Consider the following 25,205-nt stretch of genomic DNA (forward strand, 5'->3'; position numbering starts at 1 on the left):
TTCTGATTTGGTGGCAGAGAGGACAACAGAAGCGATCTTGAGGCTACAAAGACTCAACTTTAGGCAGCTTTAATCTATCTGAATTTTGCCTACAACTAGTCAAGGCAGGATGATCTTCTCCTTAGCAGCATTTCTTTCCTTTCTCTCATTCAGCCTTTTTCTAACCCCAACTTTTCAACTGCACTTTCTAGTTTGCGTCCATTGTCATTTTTCCTTATAGCCAGAAGGGTTTCTTTCCTTGCTTGGGCAGTTCCCTTGGCTGCCGTTTCTGGGCTGCCGTTTCTGGGCTGCCTTTTCTTGCTTCCTCTGGGGTTTCCTCTGCATCCTCCTGCTGTGACTTTTGCTTCTCAACTCACTTTTTCGGTTCTTTCTGAGACTATTCAGAAAATCATATCCTCCCCCCAACTCCTTTCTGGTTTATATTCCCCAGAGGTAATTAAACATGTCCTTCTTTTTAACAGATTCTACTTGTCACAGAAAAGGGACTGGTGGCTTGGCTGAGGTTTCTGGAATCCAATGTTGACTTGGATTCTGCCTCTTTCTCTTTTTTTCCCTTGAGGTCTTTATGACTACTTTCGGAACTTGCACCCTCATCCTTGAAGCTGTTTGTCATATTACTGAGCTCATTATCTTCCTCCTAGCCTTTACACACATAATTCAACTAAAGTCAAATTGCCACACTTGCTTTCTCTTTCCCTGCTCATCCATGGAGTTGCCCTCTACTAACTCTTTTCTTGAGGAAAGAGCCAAACTGTGAGCAAGCTGACTTTTCCTGATGGATTTATTCTTATTTCAAATTGACTAGCATCGACCTCCTACGTCTCATTTTGGCTGCCAGAGTGCTGCAGGAGGCCATCCAGGCCAAAAATGTTTGGGCTGGCAGGGGGCTATCAAAACTAAAAACAAAAAAGGAGAAATGTTTCCCCTTTTGCATTTGAGCATGCAAGAAGGGGCAGGAAAGAAGAAAGGGAACGAAAAAAGACAAAGAAAAAGAAGAAAAGATGGAAGAGAGCAAGAAAGAAAAAAGAATGAAAGAGGGGAAGCAAAAAGTTAGAATGAAAAGGGAAGGAAAAAAAAAGAAAAGGGAGGGAGGGAGGAGAGTGTAATGAGAGTGAAGGAGAGTCTGGGGGAAGTCCTGTCTTAGTACTTGGCCACCACAAGTGCCCCCCAACATGAGTCCCATGTCACACCCACCCTGGCCACGCCTCATGCCCCCCCAGTCCTCCAAGGTCAAACACAACTCTGATGCAGCCCTCAATGAAATCGAGTTTGACATCTCTGTTCTAGAGGACAAAAAATGTATTTGGTACGTAATTCCAATTCTCTAATATATATAGATAGTTCTCACTTACTGACCACTCATTCAGTGATTGTTCAAAGTTGCAACGGTGCTAAATGTGTGATATTTACAACTGATCCTCAAAGTTACAGCCATCACACCATCTGCAAACTCTTATGATTGAAATTTGGCAACCAGCTTGCACTTGCAGTGTTGTTGCAGTGCCCAGCAGTCATGTGATCACCATTTATGACTTTCCCTGCTGGCTTCCCCCAAACAAAATCAAGAATGAAGCCAGGAGAAAAGGTCTTAAATCACTCAAGTAAGTCTTTCCCATCCTGCAAAACCATTCCCAGGCCCCAAATTATTTCAGTGTGCTGCTGCTGCTATCACTCACATATCCTCTCCCACCTGGCAACAGCGACTTACCCACTTGCCAGTCTGCTTGCGAGTCGCTGGGACTTGCATCTTCCTGCTGGGTTCCCCACTGATTTGTTTTTTGGAAGCCAGCAGGAAGTATACATTTTATCACTAGTGTAAACATGATTATGATAGAAAACATAATACTGGTTCTGCTAAGGTAAGGCTTCTCTTACCAAGTCTTGACTACTGATGCTTTCCGATTGCTTTTCTCCTCTAATGGATTCAACTCGTGTCCGTAGAATACAGGAACAGTCCTACAAAGATATTTGAAAATAGAAAAATAAAGCCTTTAAAATGTAACTCACTAATCTACAGTCAACTGTTATGATAGGAAACTGCAACCTCAGTGCATAGTAATAATGAATTCATGTTGACACTGTACACAATAAGAAATGAACCCTTTCCAAATAATGTGGTCATCTTGGTGGGTTTAGGGACATCTAAGAGTCCAATTTGAAAAATCAAGATTAAAATCACTTTTTCAAAATTAAGTACAGTATAGTTCTCTGAATTCAAAGCTAGTTAAATAAGAGAGATGCTGAACTTTAGTCATCCAAGTAACCCCCTTTTTATGACCCTGTAAAACAGCCATTCCAATTATTAATTTTATCCCTGTAATCTTTAGTTTGGGATACTGTTCATCAACAACTTGTTGTGGGGCCTGAACCTGAACATTATATTAAGATGTAATATATATTTTAATGTATATTAGGATGTAAGAGGAGGCATTAAATCACAATTTTGGGCTATATTTTATAGTTCAAAGAAGATTCTATTTAAAAACTTTGATTCTGGAAAATGAACCAGAGTTCTGACAATGCTCTGCAACGGACAAAATTATTTTATTCTCTTGGTACTTTATTATATTTCCAACATGCATATTATTTATATATTAACTCCTGCTATATTTCAAACATTAAAACAAATATGTGCTTACCAAACAAGACATGGAACTGTTTTAGTTCATGGAAAACATCATGCTAATCCATTTACTCTGAAATAGAACATTAAGAAATTAAAGATTACGATACATTCAACATCCAGATATCAACTAAAGATGTCTCTTTTCCTCTTTGGCCATAAACTTCTACAGAAATCCTTCAACATATAGTGTTCTGGATAAAATTAATGATCCTTAGCACAACTCATCATAAATATTTGAAATCATATTCAAGCATTATCAGAGTTATATCAGAAACTATTTCAGGACATCGACATAAACAAAGAATTTTGGGCTTTAATTTCTTTACATGATCTGTATTAAGATTGATCTATTACATATCTGAAATCTGTCCATGTAACCATGACAGTGACTTAACCACAACTGGTACCCATAGTTTATAATGTTTACAAAACTTAACTATAGCACCACTTGTCTGAACTAAACTGAGAAAGGTTTCTTTCTTCTGCTGCTTTTGAATATGAGATAGAAACCGGAGATAAGTACATTTGGGAAGTAGGGAAATTAACAACACCAAGAGAGCTGGTCACCACCACCTTCTAACTCTAGTGCTGATAATAATCTGGCATTACATTTCTTTTTACTAAAATGTAACACTCTGTCAACCTTAACAAATGAAGTACAATTGGTTGTGATTTGACTTACTGACTGAATAATTACTGTATATTCATGATTGCGTGTCAAATTAACATGTCATCCAAACATATTTTTATTTGAGAACCAATTTTTGTGAAAATGTATTATGTCCAGAAATGAACCTAGAAAAATCATTTCCAAAATTCTTTGCATCAATTGACTTGTTTTCATCACACAAACAATACAGTAATATTCTCCTCAAAGAGGCATGCAGTTCTTTTAATGGATTTCCCTTTAAACAAAAATAAAAGAATATGCTAAAACTTTAAAAATATGAAAGATTTTAAACTCAGAGTTTGCACACATATGCCTAGCACCAGGGTAGAAACCAAGAGTTATGGGTTATGGGAAACCCGCCTTATGGGTGCCTTTGGGCGATCATTTTCACTCAAACCTAGGATTGTCTAGGCAGTTTCTAAGAATGAGACATGATTGAACAGAAGAAGAAAAAATTATGCCTTAAAGATGAACATGTTAATTTTATTATAAAAGCTGTTCTCAATCTGTACTACATCATCCATCTTAGGTAACTAACAAAAGCAATAGTCAGGAATTATAGCTATTGCTAAATTTTAAATTTAACAAACTCTAATACCAGTAGTTATTCACCCCACCCACCCCGCAAAAAAAATAAACATTTCATTACAAATACAAACTACCAGAAAATAGGGATGAAGGAATGAAGCAAAAGTAAGTTAGATGCTTAAGATCAGTATTCAAATCAGTGAAACTATTAAGAAGACGCTCAAATCCATAACAGAAAGATAATACTGCCACTCCTGCTTAAGCGTTTGAATTATAATTTGGGCTAAACGCAATCAGGTGTATAATAAAAAATATTTGCAATCAAGCTGCATATAAAATCAAGGATATATCACGCTAGACATCTTTAACATTAACAAGTACTAGCGCTAACCCTCCAGTAAGGACTATGGACATACAACCGCCAAAGCCTTTTGAGTATTTGCTTCTTACACAGGCAGCCCTTTTTCTCTTTCACCTGGAGAAGCAACATAAACATTACGAGACTCCATCTCCAAAGTTTTGTCGCAACAAGTTTAATCACCCGAGTCAAAACTAATTCAGCCGGAATAACAAGCAACTAGGAAAGTTTTCGTCTTTTCCCTCTTACAGGAACTGTGCGGGGAGGTGACTTTGGGCGTCCCCGCCTTCCTATTCCACACGTACGCTCGTTTGTTCCCACTTTGCACCGATTCTTTTTCCTTCACACCCGGCCCGACTTTAACTTGCGTGTGTTGTTACCTTCTGCAAATTTACCAGGAATTCTGTCCCATTAAGCCTCGTAGGGCTTCCTCCAGAGCAGAATCACCCCCGAGAGGATTAGGCTGATCCAGGGGCGCGCGTGCCTTGTTTGCCCGGTTCTCGGTGAGCAGCGGCGGGAACCGTCGCAGGCGGGAGAGGGGGGCAAACGCCCCCCAGTACCGCGGGGCAGACCGAGAGCCGCCCTCCCTCCGCCAGCTCTTTTTCAGAGACACAGCGACCGACGACGGTCCCCAGGCCCTTCAAACTTCAGGCCCCGCCCCCTAGAACAACTGCGAAGAAGCCCAAACCGGCGGAGGAGACCAGCACGAGCGCCTCCCACCTATGGGACTACGAACCCCATAGTGCTCTGCGATTCCTATTCGCATGAGGGGAGTTTCAAGGGGGGGGAGGAATGGAAGGAGCTGTTCCCGCCCCACCGTTGCACGATGGGAATCGTAGTTTCAAAGCCAACGGGTGGCAGAAGCAGTTTGGCGAGCTCCTTACGGGATAGCTGTCTCGCAAAGCGGGAGGAGGCGGGGCAGCGCGACCTCTTTTTCGGGGGCCGCCATCTTGTAGTCCAGCGTGACCGCCTCCTCCATCCCTACCCTGCCCCTCCCACGTTGCCTCACTCTGTCCGGTGCTCCGAAAGAGGGAGCCGGGGAGGCTCTTGCGGTAACAGCGGCAGCTGCAGCGCGTAGCTTAAATGGAGTGAGGTGGAAGCGCCCAGGTCGAAAAAAGTCGAACCCGGGAAGCGGTAAGGAGCGAAGGAGGAGAGCCGAGATTATGGCTCCGCGTTTCCCCTGGTTTTATGCGCCCGCCCATCGCTGTCTTCTGTCCTCTTTCTCTTCTTCCATTTCTATTTCCCCCAATTCCATGTTAGATGGATATTACCTTAAGAAGCAGCACTGGCTGGACCGAGGGTTTAGTATCGTGGTGGGTGTTTCAGCATTTGATCTGGGCTCCAAAAACGACCGCGAGATGCTTTGCTTCCAAGAGATTGGAAAATCTGACCTGTATCCATTATTAGAGCTGGAGGGAGTCGAGCATGGCAATGATTGCATTATCGCGCTCTGCCCTCCTTCCCTTCCTCCAGTGTTGCCAAGATCCTCGCCTGCCTTTTGCAAAAGGTTCCCTTGTCCCCTGATTTCCCCCCTCCTCTCCTATTTCACCTGCGGGCTATTCCATCTCCTGAACAGGCTCTGCTCTTTCCTCTTGTAGCCGTAACGAAAAACGTTCAAAGGGGAAAAACGTTCAAAGGGGAAGGAGGGTGTTTAAAAAAAAAAAGAAAAAAGAAAAAGAAAGAAAAAACGAAGTTGGAAGAGGTGGCTGTTCCGTGCGCGACTGCGGTTTGCACATTTTGTATGAGTGCCTCGTATAAATCCATCCCAAGCACGAAGCAGCTGCTGATGTTGATATTTTTTGTCATTGACGTCTTGGCTAGGACAGTCGAGATTAGCCGGTGCCTGTTTCTCCCTTCCGCCGTTCTTTTAAGGAAACTATAACAATCGGCTCTTTCTCTTTTTTGGCATTAGCACACTTGAATCACAAGTCAAGAAATAAAGAGAAATCATTATGAGCACAGAAGCTGGTACCGTTGCCAATTGGGATGGGCAATCAAACAGGGTAGCCATGTCTGTGGATTACTATAATCAGATTGATTTTAAGTGTCAGCAATGCACTTATTAAAACATATGTACTGAGTGTTTAGTTTTATAACCACTCCTCACTGCAGTCTCTTGGCGTTTAATAGTGGATATATTTTGATCAACAATTCAATGAATTACAATACAAATACATATAATTACCATAATATAAACTTAAAATAAAAGTAAAGATTAAGTGAGTGAGATCAGTTCATCTTTCAAAGACTCTCCAAAAATAAAAGCTAAAAAGGACCAATCTGATTTCTAGTGGGAGTCAATCTACTAACATCAATAATACAAATATTTTCTTTAAAAAAAATAGGTAAGTAAATAAATAAAAACAAACACAAACAAAAATGTTGATGGACCATTGGGTCTTTTTCTGTTGTCAATTTTCTAATGACAATCTTCAGTGATAGTTTGTGTCTGGTTTTACATAAGGCTTCTCTACAGTGTGGTTTTTGTTTTTGAGACAAGAAATAATCCATGGGTTACAAATTATAGAAGTTAATTCACATAACATACAACACCAAACTACTTTATGACAATATTATATGTGAATCAAACATGTAATGTAAAAATGTAAACTATTAACTTTATTACTAATTTCATAACAAAGAGCTAATTTTTTCATTTGAAAATTAACATTATTTTTCAAATGAACAGAAGTTTAGATCAAAGATAGATGTTTTGAAAAGTCACTTAAAGCAAATGGCATATGTTACTCCAAGTCATTCAGGTGGAGCAAACTTTTTCCATTGTAAAATTCGTATAAGAAAGCAAATATGGGTACTCATCTGTAAGAAGAGTAAGACTGACAAGAATTTACAGGTAGTTCTTAAATTACAACCACTATTGAGCCCAAAATTGCTGTTGTTAAGCAAGACAGTTGTTAAGTTAATTTTGCCTCACTTTACAACCTTTCTTACCATAGTTGTTAAGTGAATCACTGCAGTTGTTAAATTACTAATGGTTTTTAAGTGAATTTGGCTTCCCCATTGACTTGGGTTTTAAAGAAGCCAGAAAAGGGGATCACATGAACCCAGGACATTGCAATTGTCATAAATATGAGTTGCCAAGTGTCTGAATTTTGATCACATGACCATGGGGATGCTGCAACGATTGTAAGGGTGAAAACAGTCATAAGTCACTTTTTAAATGACATTATAACTTCAGTTACTAAACAAACTGCTGTAAGTCAAGGACTACTTATATTGCCCTTCTGAAATGCCAGCATGTGGATATCTATGGACAAGAAAGTCCAGTTGCTTCTTGAAAAAGCACCTTTAGGAAGTCCTGCCTGTGGAATTAGGGCTACAGAAATCTGGGTGACCACTAAATGGCAGCAGGGAGATATAGAAAGTCCTTAACTCTTTACTGCTATTTAGGGGCACTATCCTGAGTGACGTGTGTCAGGCCCACCATTGCTGAAAAAGTACCACTGGTTTACTTGAAACTGTTGGTAGAAAGCATTCATTTTATATTCTAACATGTATATTAGAATAGAATAGAATAGAATAGAATAGAATAGAATAGAATTTTATTGGCCAAGTGTGATTGGACACACAAGGAATTTGTCTTGGTGCATATGCTCTCAGTGTACATAAAAGAAAAGATACGTTCATCAAGGTACAACATTTACAACACAATTGATGATCAATATATCAATATAAATCATAAGGATTGCCAGCAACAAGTTATAGTCATACAGTCATAAGTGGAAAGAGATTGGTGATGGGAACTATGAAACGATTAATAGTAGTGCAGATTCAGTAAATAGTCTGACAGTGTTGAGGGAATTATTTGTTTAGCAGAGTGATGGCCTTATACTGCTTATATCTTATTCTGTTTAACCTTGGCTGTTCAAGTCCAGTCTTAAAAAAAATTTCTGAGTACTGATAGCATCAGTTGTTCTGTCTCTCTCTCTCTACACACAGACACTAAAATTCAAGTCTCTGTTATGCTTTGCTATAGTACGCTATAATACAATATAGTATAGACCAAAAAAAACTCCTTCATGCGTAGTGTTTCATTTATCCTTGAAGCTTGCTATATTGTTGAATAATATCCCTTGTGGTATATCTTGTTCTCTAAAATATTAACCATATGGCTTGGGGAAAAGGGTTCTTCATTAAGGTCAAGATGCAAGCCTGAACAAGCTGCCTAATATATTGCCAAACATATTATTCATAATGTAACATTTAAATAGTATCTGATGTAATAGGACCAGTTTCTCCAGAGCCATTTTATATAAATCGCTTGGAGTAACCTAAATCCAAGCACTAAATCATTGTTTCTTTTGGGGAAAATAATTACATCTATTGTGAATATATAGACAACACTTAAAGTGTAAGGTATAACAGCGCTATGATTATGCCACTATTAATGAAATAGTGCTAGTGAACCAAGTTATTAACACCAAGGAGACCAAGGAGCTTATAGTAGACTATAGAAGGAATAGATCAGACATTCAGCCCTTGCTTATCAATGGAGACCTAATGGAGCAATTGGCCAGTTTTAAGTTTCTGGGTATTATCGTATTCCAAAGTAAGCCATTTTGATTTCTATAAAATGCTATAAAATCCTCTGTAAAACATAGTTTTCTACTTCAGTAGTGATAAGTATTTAAATTATAGTACAAAATGGTTTCTTTGCTTCCTTAGGTTGGCACATACTAAGGACTTGGGAGTGACTAAAATTGGCCTTTAAAATAACAGTGCTGCACAGTATTCATTCATCAAGTATCTGGTGTGGCACAATAAAGCATTTACACTCAATATTTGTCAATATGTTACATGCACTTGTTTTACCAAATGTTGAGAAAAACTATATTTAGTAAAATGTAAGGGACATAGTGGCTCAGTGGCTAAGACACTGAGCTTTTCGATCGAAAGGTCGGCAGTTCAGCAATTCGAATCCCTAGCACCTCATAACCGAGTGAGCTCCTGTTACTTGTCCCAGCTTCTGCCAATCTAGCAGTTCAAAAGCACATAAAGAATGCAAGTAGAAAAATAGGGACCCCTTTGGTGGGAAGGTAACTGTGTTCCATGCATCTTTGGCATTTAGTCATGCCACCCACATGACCACGGAGACCTCTTTGGACAGTGCTGGCTTTGAAATTGAGATGAGCACTGCCTCTAGAGTCGGGAGTGACTAGCACATATGTGCGAGGAGAACCTTTACCTTTACCTTAAGTCAAACTAGGTAAATTCAAAGTAGAACTTGCTTCCTTTTGAGCTTGTTTAAGACAGTAAATATTGCAATTTAAACTGATTGGATTCACCCATTGTGGTACAAGCTAATGTGTTTTGTTTGTTTGATGTAGCGTGTTGTATGATCCAACCAATTGTGTTTTATTCATTAAAGGTGCTTGAGCAGGTCATGGTTTAATGTGAACCAACCTAAGTATTGATCTTGAAGCAGGATATATTTTGGCTGATATTTTGCCAAATTAAATTATTTTAAATAATGTCATACAACATGGCTGGGAAGCTCCTTCTCTAAATGGTGCTACTGCGCAGTCATCTCCCATGTCTCCAGTGGAACTTTTGGATAGCTCATCCAAAGTGCTGCATAGCCCTAGAATTCAATACATTGATTTTGTTTTAAAATGATATTGGAACAGTTTGTTATGCCTATTTCTTTTTTAATAAATTTCCAGACAGGCATTCCTTTAACAGAAAGCCAGTTCAGTATGGTGGTTAAGGCATCAGGCTAGAAACCAGAAGACCATAAGTTCTAGTCTTGAGACTGTTGAGTCTCATCTTAGACATGAAAGCTAGTTGAGCGACTTTGAGCTAGTCATTCTTTCTTAGCCCAGCTCACTTCAAAAGATTGTTGTTATGGAGAAAATAGGAGAAAAGAGTATTAGATATTTTTGCCACTTTGTGTTATTCATAAAATAATAATGATAATAATGGAAGTGGCAGAATAGGAGGAAAAGAATTAGAAAAAAATCACAAAATACAAAGAGCTGCAAATGGAAGTAGTACAACTGTGTCAAAAGAAAGCAAAATAGTATCAGTAGTAATGAGGGCCTTGGTCCCAAAACATCTGAAGCACCACATGAACACCATTGGCATTGACAAAATCACCAGTCACTTGCAAAGATTAATTTTACTTGGGATAGCTTACATCCTGCAATGATACTTTTAGCACCATCAAATAACATCTGCCTATCTTAGGTCCTTGGGAGGGATTCAATAAGTGAATAAAAATGCTTAATTATTTCTTATTTTCTTACTTTCTAAAATCTGCGTTAACATAGATTTCAATGAAACTCCCCAAATTAAAATATTCAAAATTTTCTATTGAATAATGCTGAAATGGCAGGATCATCTGTGATTTCACAAACTATCTGAAAACAGAATTGCTAGAAAAATAGCATTATTGTACAATTGATTTTATAGGCAGTAGATAAAATACAATTAATTTAATTTTTTGTTACCAATCTAGTAATACTGTAATCTTTTGATTTTCCATCATTTAGATTTTCAAAAAGATTTAATGTTCATATGTTTATGCCACTAGAAAAATCCAGGCAGAAATTTCTTTTAGGGTAACTATGCAGGATATATTCCTATATGAAAAATCATATAGTTAATGAAATTATATTTGTGATTTTGGCAAAGCTTAATTGGGTTATAAGTTATATGGAAATTGTTCAGATTTTCATTCTAAGAAACTGTCTTTAATTAAATCACAGTAAAGTTTTTCCAAGGTGGAGAACCTTATCAATGTTCTAGTACGCTGATAAACAGAAGGAAAAAAAATCAAATATTTGGAGAACGTCTATGAGATTCTCAGTCATCCAGGTCATGGTTGTCCCAAAGGTGCTTTTTTCAAGAGGCAACTGGACTTTCTGGTTTTTCTTAGAACATATTTCTCTTCTTATCCAAGAAGCTTCTTTAGCTCTGACTGGATGGCCCACCATTAATTTTTACCTGTACTAGTTTAAATTTTGCTTATTTTGTTTGTTTTTAATTCATTTTTAAAGAAAAAAAATTATTTTTGGCATTTGTGACCTAGCAATTTATACATGTAGGTAATGCAATGTACTTTTCCATAAAATCATGCAATAGTCCCTCCCGAAGGAAAATTTATTGTAATATCATAGTGTTTGATATTGGGATATTTCTGTTTCATATTTGAGTATACGTTATAACTGGATATATACAAAAGATAACTTTGCTATATATTGAGGTTTCTTTTTAGTCTAGATTTTCATATGCAAGGGTAAAGCAAGAAAGAGTGGCAGAAAATGAATTAGAAAACTCCTTTTTTGTTTAAGATGGGGAAAAGATACAATTACTCATTTAGAGAGCAGTAATTAGGAGAAGAATTGTTTAACATTAATGTCTGAAATTGAATTTTAACCCTTGTTTTCCTCTTCTTTTTCCCAAGATGATGAATGAATGGGGCAAGATTGCGACGTAAAGATAGTGAACCTGGCAACTTCAAATGTATCTTCATTTGGCCTAAATTATCCTTCTGTCTATCTAGTTGATATGAAATGAATGCCAGCAATAGAATATTGCCAAACAATCATTCAGCTCAGATGAGAAGGAGCAAGATATAAAATGGAAAGAGGATGTGGTTTTCGAAGAATTGAAGCCTGAAGCAACCCTCATGAATTTCAACCACAGCAATTCAGAGAGCATCACTGGTAAACTGATGAGTTAATTAAAAGGGGCTAGTAGATGTTTTGGAAATTATAGCTGCTTCAAGGCTGCAATCTTCAGTACTTTATTTTGAACTTTAGAACTGTCTCAGATTTACAGTGAAGCAATGCCTTTATATTAGGCCAAACTCAAGGTAGATTAAATGGCATGTAAATTTTCCCAAAATGCTTGAGCAGGCAGATCATATAAAAATTAGAAAAAATGGTTGAGGAAGGGAAGAAAGAAAAGCATCTAAACCAACTCCTTTAAAAAGGAATGCTGCCTTTTTGAATGAAGGATAAATTAAAATACTAATAAAAGGTGGAGTAAGAGAAGTCCATCTTAAAATCAGTGCAATAGATTAAAAATATTGTTTTTTTTTAGTTAGGGATAACTGATTCCTAACAAAGATGAACATTTAAGACTTGTGCTGTTTCTCACTGGCCTTAGTTCAAATCTGAATGGATAAAATTAGTCATTTTGTTTCAGAATGTTGAAAACCATTTATTTAGCAAAGAAAATAATGGTTTTCTTCCAAAGTTGATCTCTAGTATGTTGTCTGCATATATCTTTAGATGTTTGCCCTAATGAAGACCTTCCTGAAGTAGAGCTAGTGAGCATGCTAGAAGAACAGCTGCCTCAGTACAAATTACATGTGGATTCTTTATATCTTCCTGTAAACGATGACTGGATCCAGTCAGGAAGTTCTCACAGACATGGTCCTGAAATTTCTTCTCCTGTTCTTGCTGAGGAGGCACTCAATTATATGAGTAAGTATCCCAATACAAATATAAGCATTCAAGATTCAGTCAACCTGCAAAAACGACTGAAGTACCTCCATATTTGGAGAATTGTATGTTTTCCAAAATTGGTACAAAGAACCAAGCTTGGATATATATATATCTCTACTACCAAGACTCTCAAGTCTGTAATGTTTATCTGTGTTAAAACAGTCCATCATATGGCAATATGTTTTGAACCAATACCTCAAGCAGGCTAATTTACAGAATTTGTCCAAAATCTAGGACCTGTCACTCCCATGGAATTGAAATTTGGCAAATTTTATAAAACTTTTTATGACATAAAAATTATTATAAAATATTTTATGTCATAATACAAAATGTCAAAATATTTCCTGTGGTCAACTGTTAATGTTTGACTGTGCTTTGTGGTTCAACATGGGTCACTTTCAAGGCAGATATATCTCTGAATATCTCCCTAAATTTTTAAGAACTTTTCCAGCACATTAGAAGCTCTGCCATTGTTGAAGGCATTAAAGAATCTAGTAGGGACCCAAGGGATCACAGGTTGTCCTTCTTCTAATAAAATTTTTAAAAATAGTAGAATGTCCTATGAACATTGCTCCTGTTAAATGTGCTCTTGGACAATAAACAACAATGAACAAAGTTGTTAAAATGGCATTGATTGCAGATTATGTATAAGACAATAACATCAGCCTATGTCAAGCCCTACAAAACAAGACTATTAAAATCTCTTCCTACTACCAAAAACAATGTACCTGTTGGTTAAATATTGGCTTATACAACTTTTTTATTACCTGTATTTTTGATCACTTTATAGGCAGCGTGAGTGTTTAACTTTCTGATCTTTAGGATTGAACTTTCAGTCCACCCAGTAAAGTAAACTGAAATTCAATATTGACTAAAGAAATTAGTGCAATTTCTTTAAGAAGCTGCTGGCAAATATACGCTGTAGCAATTATGCTTCTGCTAGATCCAAAGCACTTTTCCACTTCAGATTGAAATACTGGATTCCTCTAATCTTGTATTACATTAGTGTGCTAATACCTATGGGAGAAAAATAGATTTGTCAGAGAAGTTACATTTTTAATATGATTATGATATTCTGCATTTAATGACCTTTATAATTCCAAAATTAGAAAACTAGTTGACTTTTGTATTCAAAACTGCAATAGCCAATATTGCAGTATAGCTCCTCCTATTTTATGATACTTCTGCTTGGAGAACTGTTTATTTGATAGCTGAGTAAATAAGAGGGAGTGTTGCTTGCAGGTTCAGCAGTGTATGTACTGCAGAACAAAAAATAAAGGTTAGCCATGACTTCAGCTTGGATGCAGTTCTTCTAAACTACTCCTAATGTATAAGTTGTTAGATGGATATGGCCCTAGATAAAAGGGATGTGAACCAAAACGAAGAGCTACTGATGGATTTCACTCTACAAGGTAAGTGTACACATAAACTATGTATTTTTATAAAGTTTAAAATTGAAATTTGGATTTTTGATGTTTGTTACCTGATTACAAATCAGAAAGTCCTGAGATTCAACTTCTTCAAAAGCTAAGCAATTTTAATAAGGTCTTTCTGTCTTAGACTGTAAGAAAAAACGGATTACAATCCACAACTGAATACATAGTTGTGTGAAGTAAAATACCGTAAACTTTGCATAGGCAAGAAATAGTAGGAAGGAGAATATTTTCACTGATTACCCGTTTGTCTATTATTTCTTTCCACCTATTGTCACTAAAAATCTCTCCCAAAGGTTTGGGAGATCATTTGGAACACAGATTGCTGCAGTGAGGAAGAATATGTATTCAAATGGCTATGCCTTTATGGACAGAAGAACATCTAGTTTACAGTGCAAAATCTTCAATAATTTGTATGTTACTTCTGAAAGTAGAAGGAACCCATGTGTTTATAGTTGTGCAATTTGATTTTGGATATTTTTCTTAGTAGATTATTGACATTGTTGTATAATATTTAAGAAATAGGATAACTTGGGTTCTCTTATCTGTGACTTACTGGTTAAACTGAGCAGGCTTTTTTGACTTTTCCTTTTAATAAAAATGGATACTTTGGTAACTGGATCTGTCATCCTCTCTAATAAATTGTAAATTGTTAGGATATAAATAGATTCACATAACAGATTTGTCATATGTCTATTTTCTGTTTGTGTGATACAGAGGGTATTGCTGCATAGAATAATAAATTGTGTCTTGGCTACATTTTTTTCTTTACAACCCAAAGAAGAAGAAAAATTATGTACAGTAAAGAAGATTGGGACTGTGTCTATCTGCTTGATACCTGAAGGTCTATCTTGACCTTCAGCTAGATAGATACTTTTAAAAAGAATTGAACTAAATTTGGTCTTGTAGAGATGGAAATGAGCAAAAGACTAGTGCCCTATGATTCAGAATTTTGCTGACTTTTCTACTCTATCCTCTCCTCCTTAGTCACCTGACCCAAAACGGAACTGTTATTAAAAATTTGGAGAGGAAAAACCCAAAAGCCATTCTCTGCATGTTTTTACTACTTTATTTTTTGCCTAAAGTTAAAAAATCAAAACTTCTGGTGACTACTGTTCACCAACCTGGGATTTTTCTTTGAAATAACACAGAAACAGTCCTGCCACTGCTATCCATAATAAATATAATACTTCATGACTTGAACATGCAGACCTTTATATACCAAAAACTATTTTTTCTGTGAAAACTTTTTTCTCTTATTTTCTTTAATTAGAATTTATTCCACAAAAATATAATGCAACAAAGTCTAATGTCTTTTTTCCTATTCTTGTTCTTTAATTACTGGTCTTCACATTTTTTTTACATTCTCAAGTATGTTATTCTTGGAGTATATTATTTTCATCTGTTTAAATCACATTAAGGAATTGTTTTGTTTTTCAGTTGCTGGCACAGATAGGGGAGAGCATATACCCAAAAATTGCAATGACATTGAAGTAATCACTCATCTGTTAGCTGAGGTAAAATTGTTGATGTTTTATAACTAAACATAGTTTTATAAATTAGAAATAAATATTTAAAATTTGAGACAGAAACAGAAAATTTTAACAATAGACATTTTAGTAGTGTTGTTAGGGTGCTCAAGTTCCAACACCATAATCTTTCATTGATTCATGTGATTCAGACCTGGTCTAAAATATGGTAGAATCTCATACAAAATGTTACTGTTAGAACAAATAGTAAAGACATTGCTGGGCAACACTATTCTTTTACAGTCCAAATTTCAGCCTGATTTTAAAACAGAAACAATAGCCAGTGGAGTAGGATACAGGCTGGGAAAAACAGCTCAAAGTTTTATTTTCCCCAGAATAAATCCTGAGAGCAGCAAAAACTGTAGAAACATTTTTTTGACTGGGCCTTAGTCTCAGACTCTTTGCCCCAAAGCCCCAGGAGAATAGGAACTAGTACGATGAAATCAGCAAAAAAGTACAGCCTGAACGACCAGAATTATTAGAAATGATCTTGAGAGAGTCCAGACTGGTCAGCAATCAAATAAGAAACAGCTGAGCCCACAGAAGGAATGGAGACATGGCAAATGCCTCAGAAAGGATTCTTTCTAGTTTCTTGGACTGTTAAGGCAAGGGGGGGGATATACTTTCAGAATTGCAAGATTCTGTTAATGTAACCTTCAAATAAAGATAGATGTTAATACTCCTGGGTGTTATTGTCTGGATTATTTTGTAAGGATAAGTTATCCTTTTCAGAGTTGCTTTGCTTAGTAGGTTGTGCTTCTATCCTCCATTCCTCCAATGTTTTTTTCCTTGCTGTGTTAATGATTGCTAACATTGGTATGTATATCTGGGCGTTTTGTGACTTGGCATAATTATCCTATTTTCCCAGACTTGGTTTTCTTGATTACAATTATTTATTCTTTGATCAAGCGATGTGGTAGCCTAGTGGTGAAAGAACTCGCCTCCCAGTCAGAAAGTTGAGAGTTTAATCCTACGTAGCGACAGATGTTTCTCTCCTAGGATGAAAAGAAAAACACCTGTTGCAAATTCCGCCTGGCATCAGGAAGGGCATCTAGCCAGTAAATGCTCAGCTCCATCCAATCACCCTGACTCTCCTCCGAATTAAGGAATTACAGATTCATAAAAAAGGAGCTTTAAATAATTAAACATACTCAAAAATAACTTGGACATTGATTAAAAAAAAACATTTACAAAGGAAAACAAGCTGTTTATTTCAAAGTTTAGTTCTCAGTTTATGCTTGATCCAGATTCTAAGTAAAATGGGGAAGGATGTCGTCCCATTCAGTAACAGGATGACAGCTTAACTCCAGATTTGAATGGAACTTTCTACTTTGGGGAACAGGTATATCCAAGGCAGGGGTGAAATGCTCCCGGTTTGGACCGGATCGGCTGATCCGGTAGCGATGGTGGTGGGTGGTTCAGAGAACCAGTAGCAAAAATCCCTGATCCCCCCCTCACCCATGCCCACCCAATGCCCGATTGCCCGCTTCCGCTTGCTGCTTCTTCTAAAAAATGCTTTTAAAAGGTTAAAAAAAAAGGCTCTGACGATCACAGCTGAGCTGCACGATCATCAGAGCCTTTTTTTTACTTTTAAAAGCATTTTTAACAACCTGAATAGGTTGTTAACAAATGCTTTTAAAAGTAAAAAAAAAAATCACGCGCCACAGCTGATCAACCCCCCACCACGTGCTGTTCTACTTACCCCATGCCTCCTTTTGGCGTGCACTGCTCGCGTGTGCACCGTGCATTTTGTGCATGGTGCGCGCACGCATGCGCATCCAGCGAACTGCTAGTAAACAGATTCAGATTTCACCACTGATCCAAGGCACCCACAGAACTCAAGAGTTTGGAAGTGGAAGTTTAGAGATCTCAAGAAGGAAATGACTTGTGTTAGTTGTACAGCTGATTCTAGATTTTTTTTCCCTAAAGGGCTGGTTCAGAGCTTTGATGGATAGTAATGGCTTTTATGTTGCTTTTGCTTTCTGTCTGTTTTTAAATGCCATATATTTGAAAAAGGTCCTGGGTTTTCCTGAACATCTCTCCTTTATCAAACTTAAAACTCTGTCTCTTTTCTTCATTTTTATGCGCAAATGAAAAAAGTGCTAGCAATTGAATAACTTCTTTGGGGGGGGAAATAATGCTGTTTTTAATGGTTTTCTGAGCAGAAAGAGCGAGATCTAGAACTAGCAGCACGGATTGGACAAGCCCTTCTTAGACGAAACCATAGCCTAACTGAGCAAAATGACGTTCTGGAAGATCAGTTGGGTCAAGCTTTTGACAAAGTAAGTGAACAGATTTAAGCTTTGGGGATTTTAAGTGGTTAATGTATGGTGTAACATCTGGTGAAGTTATATTAACTATGAAAGCTGCTTATGGAAATCAGATGAAAACTTTCAATCTATTGATGTTAGAAGCTTTCTTTCCTACAAAGCTTTAAGTTAGTCTTTGTTTACTGAAGAAAGATGCAAGAATTTTGAAGGCTACTTTATTTCAAATGTGGAAGTGTATATTATATTATGCAGAGCTGAATATTTCAGCTGAACTCTTGCTTGTGTACTTAATTTTTTGCACTGTTTCAAACTATTCTTTATGCCTGCTGCATCCTAAATAAAGAGTAAAAATAGGAATTACATTCCATGTAAGTACATAAAATTTGAGTCTAATATTTGCTTGTATGTAGTTATATGTACAATTTTCCCAATTCTCATGATTCTTCTTTTTTAACCTCTTAAAATAGAAAAAGGTTTTTTAAAAAACAAAGAATTCCAGAACATATTTGAAAGCCTTTGATTCAGCAGCTTTAGTGAAGCCTAGGTCTATATAATATTTAGACTGATGCTCATTTAATTTAGGTTCTAGGGCCGTGATGGTGAACCTATGCCATGCGTGCCACAGGTGGCACGCAGAGCCATATCTGTGGGCATGCGAGCATTGCCCTAGCTCAGCTCCAGCGCGTATACATGCACTGGCCAGCTAATTTTCAGGCCCTCTGGGCCCACCAGAAGTTGGGAAATGGGCCATTTCTAGCCACTGAAGGGCCTTCAGGGGGGGTGGGGAAGGCCATTTTCACGCTCCCCAGGCTCCAAGAAAGCTTCTGGAGTCTGGGGAGGGTGAAAAACGGGCCTACCCACAGTGCCATCGCGTACCAAAAGCATGGCGGGGGATAGCGCACACATGCACAGGGGACGAGGCACATTGAATTATGAGTGGGGGCACGTGCGTGCGCAACCTCCCCCGCGCTCCCCCGCTTTTGGCACACAACAGCAGAAAGGTTAGCCATCACTGTTCTAGGGAAAAGCATTGAGATATAATTGAAATAAATAAAATTTACCTATGATTGTAATGCATTTTAATCTCACTATATACAGGAAGCAACTGCATCATATATAGATATATTACATTATAAATAAAGAATTCTGATGTTTGATGAATATAGAAATAGCTCTTTATTGTCCTAGAATTAAAAAAGCACTGAATGATCTACTGACAAATATTTCTTAAAGCCTTAGACTATTGCTTTAATAAAGGGACTTCTGCCAAGGAAAATGATGTAATTTTCACATTATTGAATTTTGGATAATGACAGTCCAGGAAAGAAAATATGATAATTGGAACATGGAATGAGCAAAGATGACTTCCATTAATATTTCTAAGCCTTCTTATTAAAATGTAATTTGGAGGAAATCATATTTAATACTATTTTTTTTAAAGTGGGGGGAGATTAGCATATTCTGAAGAAGTGGTCATTAAAATAGCAGTACAATTGTATTTTAACTTGATTCACTAGTGTAAATTGCATTGTTTTGATAAATAATTATGTTTAATAAACAAAAACGCTTTAAAATCAGATTCATCAGCTACAACATGAACTAACAAAAAAAGATGAACTACTTCGTGTGGTATCCACTGCTTCTGAAGAAAGTGAGACTGACTCTAGCTGTTCCACACCACTTCGCTTCAATGAGTCCTTCAACTTGTCACAAGGTTTCTTACAGTTGGATATCTTACAAGATAAACTCAGGGAACTGGAAGAGGAAAACCTATTACTTCGAACAAAGGTAACTTACATTCTTATTCCTTTTGAGTATTATTAATTGAATATAAATTCAAGCATTAAAAAAAGGATATATATACATGGCTAAGGTCATGCTTATGGAAGAAGTGATAAGTAGGATTGTTCAACCAAAAAAGGACAGCAAAAAGCTCCCAAAGGGTATCTCCAAACTGAAGAAATGAACATCAGAATGCAATATAGATGCAAATGACCCAAAAACAATTTTAACTTCACATGGATGCTGTGAAATCTGAGATGACAGTGACTGATCAGAACAGAAATGTAAGCTGACATTGGATGCTTCAGTGAAAAAAATTCTACAGTGTGAATGCTATAAAAAAGGCAAACACTCTTATTTGAGTCATTACAAATTGAAAATAAAATTAGCAATATTGTAATTTTGTTTTAAATGAAATAAGTCCCACAATGGATTATTGCATTTGTAATTCTAACATAAGGCTACAACCAGTGGTGTAGATCCAATGACATCCATTAGTGGAAATATTCCTCTCTTCCTCAGAATTTTCCTTCAGATCCTTCTGAAGAACCTTCTATTGGATTTGGATTATAAATACTCCCCTAACATTGAATATATTCCAGGGTAAACATTTTGTTATACAGAGAATGGGAAAAAAGAATATATTTACAGATAGTGTTCCTCTTAAAATTAATGAAATACTTAAATTTTTGAAGGCATCCCATTTGAAGACTGAAACTATGACATATGAAGATAAGGAGCATCAGCTAGTCACTGACTGTGTTAAAGAAATAAGTGAGTATTCTGATCATGTCTTCCACAGGGAATAGACCTTTAGATACAAATTCAGTTCACTTTCATTACTCCAAGTTTGAGCTCTGTACTATTCTTAACTTCATTTGGTCCTTTAAAAGGCAGTATTTCAGGGTCCATCCAGCTATAATTGCATTGCAATTTAGATCAGTCCCCATAATTGGCCATGCTTGAGTGCAGTGGGTTGTAATTCAAATAAATAGCAGATAATAAATCCCCCAAGTTAAGTTGTAAACATTTTAATTATATTTTTTCCTATCAATTTCTCTAGCATTTTATCTGCCAATCTTTAAATATGCTTTTTAACTGTGAATCCACTAGTCTTCAAATTAAGTATTAACAAACCTTGCTATTAAGCAGAGTATTAAAACTAGAGTGTTAAACTGGGTTTAGAAACTTGATTAATGGAGAATCCTTGTTGTGGAGACCTACAATTCAAGCAAGCACAGTTATTTAGTTTGCATTTTCTTGGATTTTGCTTAAAATAACTATTGTACAAAAGGCTTTAAGGAGTTTGTTTTTCACAAAGGATGATATACTTCTGGTTTCTTAACAAAGTATGTATCCTGCTATATATCTTAGAGGAAACAAATGCTCAGATTGCAAGAATGAGTGAAGAACTGATGAGGAAGGATGAAGAGCTGATTCACTACCAGGAGGAAATCTCATCCCTTTTATCTCAGATTGTTGATCTTCAGCATAAGATCAAAGAAGTAGGTGTGCAGAAAGTTCAGAGAAGGGAAATGATGAAAGTCAAACCGTTACCTGTATTAAGAATAAGTATGTTTAATACTTCTAACAGAGCTCATATTTGTATATCCTCAGCATGTAATCGAAAAAGAAGAATTGAAACTACATCTACAAGCTTCTAAAGATGCCCAGAAACAGCTGACAGCAGAGGTATTGATGTCACTTACTTTCCCATTTTTGATGTAGAGAACAAATATGGAAAAGAATAAAATGTAAATATTTTACATGAGAATATTCATACTTTTCCTGAATATTGATGGAAAATTTCTGGTGCACAGCTTTGATTCAGATGCTATTCACTTCGTTTTGGTTTAACAAATGAAGGGAAAAAAATATTTAAAATAGAATGCACATTAATTTGTATTCATTGTTTAAATATTTTTCCAGAATATTATAGCCAAAACAATGAAAAGCAAAAGAAGCCATGAAACATATAATAATAATAATAATAATAATAATAATAATAATAATAATAATAATAATAATAATAATAATAATAATAATAATAATAATATTTTAATTTGTATATATATATCAAATGGTTTGTGGTGAAATTTTGTATATGTTTGTGTTGAGGCAGAATTCACTCTGTTGGTGATAGCAGACTTTTGCAGAACTTACGTGTTGCCCCCAACAATCGGGGTCCTCACTTTACTGACTTCAGAAGGATGGACGGCTAAGTCAACCTTAAGCCAGTGAAAGCGAACTGCCGAACTGTTGGCAGTCGGGAGTCAGCAGAAGTAGCCTGCAGTACTGCATTCTTACCACTGCACCACCATGACTCATTGTAGTTGGTCTGTCTTCTGTTTATTATATAGGTAGTCTTCATGTTATGACCACAATTGACCCCAAAATTTCTGTTGTTAAGTGAGACAATTGTTAAGTGAATTTTGCTCCATTTTATGACCTTTCTTGCCACAGTTGTTAAGTGAATCACTGCAGTTGATAAGTTTGTAACACGGTTGTTAAGTGAATCTGGCTTTCCCATTGATTTTACTTGTCAGAAGGTCCCAAAGTTGATCACATGTCCTTGAGACACAGCAACGGATATAAATATGAACCAATTGCCAAACATCTGAATTTTGAACACATGACATGGGGATGCTGCGAAGGTTGTAACTGTGAAAAACAGTTTTAAGTCATATTTTTCAGTTCCATTGTAACTTTAAACTGTCATTAAATGAACTGTTGTAAATCGAAGACTACCTGTATCAGCAATTGATTAATGTGTGACTTCAGAAAAGTTCCAGTGATAATTTCTTTGGATTACATGTAAATAGCTTCTTCATTACCTTTTGTTCTCATGGCTGAGTAAATGATTGACCTTTTATATCCTTTTAAGCTACATGAGATCCAAGAGCGGAATGTGGAATGTCTAGGGATGCTGCACGAGTCCCAAGAAGAAGTGAAAGGATTGCGCAGTAAAACTAGCCAAGCTGCCCTTCTCTGTCGACCCCAGTTGTGTGGAGCATTTCCTGTGGTAAACATAAGCTTTCTGACTGTAGCAGATTTCATTAGTTAAGCTCTTTCATCCTGCCAATAAAATTTCAAGGGCAAACACAAACTGATCTTCGGAAGAGAAAGTTGGCACCAGTGATCCTTTCTAAATTTAGCTTCTTTATCTACATCCTATTTTATTCCATATTGGCTGAGTAACTTATTTCATTTGGAGAACAAATAAGACAATATTGAACAAGGACTGACACTCTTCTTGTTTGATTCTACTTTCCATCTTAATTTTATTGTTGTGAATTTGTGAGTAGTAGAAAAAACACTACGCGGCATGTGCTAGAGTTGCAACTAAGATTTATGACCACCACCTCTTCCTGACTTCACTCTCATTATAACAAACTCTCTTATAAACTTCTCAATCAGTTTCTTTTTCTGCTATGTATTAGTTTCTGAATACTGAGGGAAAAGGAAGGAACAAATTCCTTGGACAGATCTTTAATTATCTGCTTGTTAAAAATTTCTATAATATTTTATTTATTTATTTATTTATTTATTTAGATTTTTATACCGCCCTTCTCCCGAAGGACTCAGGGCGGTGTACAGCCAAAAAGATAAAAACTCAATATATATACAATTAAAAACAAAAATTTAAAACAGAGCATATTACAAAAGGCCAACATAAAAAATTTAAAAATTTAAAAACCCTAAAACAATAAATCCCAATTTAAAATTTAATAAAACTATTAAGCCAGTCCCACTTGAATAAATAAGTATGTTTTTAGCTCACGGCGAAAGGTCCGAAGATCAGGCACTTGGCGTAGGCCAGGGGGAAGTTCGTTCCAGAGCGTAGGAGCTCCAACAGAGAAGGCCCTACCCCTGGGGGTTGCCAGCCAACATTGTTTGGCGGACGGCACCCTGAGAAGACCCTCTCTGTGTGAGCGTACGGGTCGGTGGGAGGCATAAGGTAACAGCAGGCGGTCCCGTAAGTACCCGGGTCCTAAGCCATGGAGCGCTTTAAAGGTGGTGACCAAAATCTTGAAGCGCACCCGAAAGACTACAGGAAGCCAGTGCAGACTGCGTAGCAGTGGTGTTATGTGGGAGCAACGAGTGGCTCCCGTTATTACTCGCGCAGCCGCATTCTGGACTAACTGCAGCCTCCGGGTGCACCTCAAGGGCAGCCCCATGTAGAGAGCATTGCAATAATCCAAACGAGAAGTGACCAGAGCGTGAGGGACCGTGCATAAGGCATCCCGGTCAAGGAAGGGACGCAACTGGTGAACCAAGCGTACTTGGTAGAAGGCCCTCCTGGAGACGGCCGCCAGGTGTTCATCAAAAGACAGCCGTCCATCCAGGAGGACGCCCAAGTTGCGTACCCCCTCCCTTGGGGCCAATAACTCGCCCCCAACAGCCAGCCACGGTTGCAGCTGACTGTACCGGGGTGCCGGCATCCACAGCCACTCCGTCTTGGAGGGATTGAGCTTGAGTCTGTTTCTCCCCATCCAGACCTGTACGGCTTCCAGGCACCGGGACAGTACTTCGACAGCTTCGTTGGGGTGGTCCGGGGTGGAAAAGTACAGCTGAGTACTTTGATGATTTGTCCTCTTCTTTTAAGAAAAAAAGAATATTGGGAACACACTAGTCTTTGGAAGCTATGCTTTATTTGAATATATGGTTTTCCATGAGATTAGAACATGTAAATTTTGATACAACTAAAAAAAATTATGCAAATTACATTTCCTCATCCTTATGTAAGGCTGTATTAATATTACTTGCAATTTTTCTACGTAGTTGTCTGCTGGTAATACCTGCTAATTTCTTTTGGTTTAGAACTAAGTACTTCAAGCATTTATAGTAAAGAAATATTGCCTGAAATATTTTCTTCCTACATAAGTAGATTAAATTTACTCTTAGCAGAACAGAGTAATGTCAATAGCATTGCAGTGGCAAAAGCCCTGCCCCTTTTCTCAGTATGTCGTGACATTCCACGCCTACCTAGCGGGGATAGGCTTATGCCATCCTAATGAACAATCAGTTCTTGTGGATACTCGGAATTACCTCATTCTTTCATTACTGTAGAAAAATATCTCAATATGACTTTACTATAGAAATTGCCTAATTTCTAATGAATTGCCAAAGTAGTGTTGCAGACAGGCTATCAAAATCACTTCTGAATGGTTTTTAATAGAGCTGTTGGTTCCAATGGTACTTCTCATACTGTATATGAGAATACAGTAAATATCCCTTTAGAAAAATGTCTTTGTTCTGAATTATAATTGTCAATTACTTTGGCACCCTTTACATTTTGTTAACATTTGTTAAAATATTTGTTACATTTGTTAATTTTGCTTGTAACTGAACTATACAAGGAGTCCTCTAGCACATTAATAGGATAATGGAGGATGAGGAAGCTTTTAGATGTGAATGTACTGATTTCCTAACTATTCCAAATTAGGTACTTATTTTATCCTAATTGGAGATTCCTCCAAAGAAGTAATAAATTGTTGTAGTTCCTTAATTATTTTGTAAACCAAGCTTAAGAAA

At 37.0% G+C, this 25,205-nt stretch overlaps 2 protein-coding genes across 14 annotated transcripts in view; one reads left to right on the forward strand and one right to left on the reverse strand.

The window, feature by feature from the left end:
• STRADB (STE20 related adaptor beta) overlaps positions 1-5,622 on the reverse strand; it is a 58,804-nt gene extending 53,182 nt beyond the window's left edge. For 8 of the 12 annotated variants that reach the window (XR_009155624.1, XM_058187210.1, XM_058187129.1 and 5 more), the window contains exons 1-3: positions 4,563-4,912; positions 2,640-2,696; positions 1,876-1,956 (exon numbers count right to left, since the gene is read on the reverse strand). Coding sequence is in view for 11 of the 12 variants with exons in the window: in XM_058187210.1 (XP_058043193.1) it covers positions 1,876-1,956; positions 2,640-2,651 (93 nt within the window). In the remaining variant the exon portion in view is untranslated. Of the gene's footprint in view, positions 1-1,875; positions 1,957-2,639; positions 2,697-4,431; positions 4,501-4,562; positions 4,913-5,066; positions 5,138-5,453 lie in introns of those variants that run through there. The other 4 variants (XM_058187146.1, XM_058187155.1, XM_058187138.1 and 1 more) reach the window with 4 other exon arrangements.
• Positions 5,177-25,205, forward strand: part of TRAK2 (trafficking kinesin protein 2) — a 29,582-nt gene continuing 9,553 nt past the window's right edge. For both annotated transcript variants that reach the window (XM_058187111.1, XM_058187118.1), the window contains exons 1-10: positions 5,177-5,316; positions 11,609-11,870; positions 12,441-12,635; positions 15,530-15,606; positions 17,784-17,900; positions 19,467-19,676; positions 20,366-20,444; positions 21,045-21,175; positions 21,288-21,362; positions 22,555-22,692. In XM_058187111.1, the coding sequence (XP_058043094.1) occupies positions 11,834-11,870; positions 12,441-12,635; positions 15,530-15,606; positions 17,784-17,900; positions 19,467-19,676; positions 20,366-20,444; positions 21,045-21,175; positions 21,288-21,362; positions 22,555-22,692 (1,059 nt within the window). In that variant the 5' untranslated portion in view covers positions 5,177-5,316; positions 11,609-11,833. The remainder of the gene's footprint in view (positions 5,317-11,608; positions 11,871-12,440; positions 12,636-15,529; positions 15,607-17,783; positions 17,901-19,466; positions 19,677-20,365; positions 20,445-21,044; positions 21,176-21,287; positions 21,363-22,554; positions 22,693-25,205) is intronic.

The sequence above is a fragment of the Ahaetulla prasina genome, chromosome 1 (assembly GCF_028640845.1).
Source record: "Ahaetulla prasina isolate Xishuangbanna chromosome 1, ASM2864084v1, whole genome shotgun sequence".
NCBI lineage: Eukaryota > Metazoa > Chordata > Lepidosauria > Squamata > Colubridae > Ahaetulla > Ahaetulla prasina.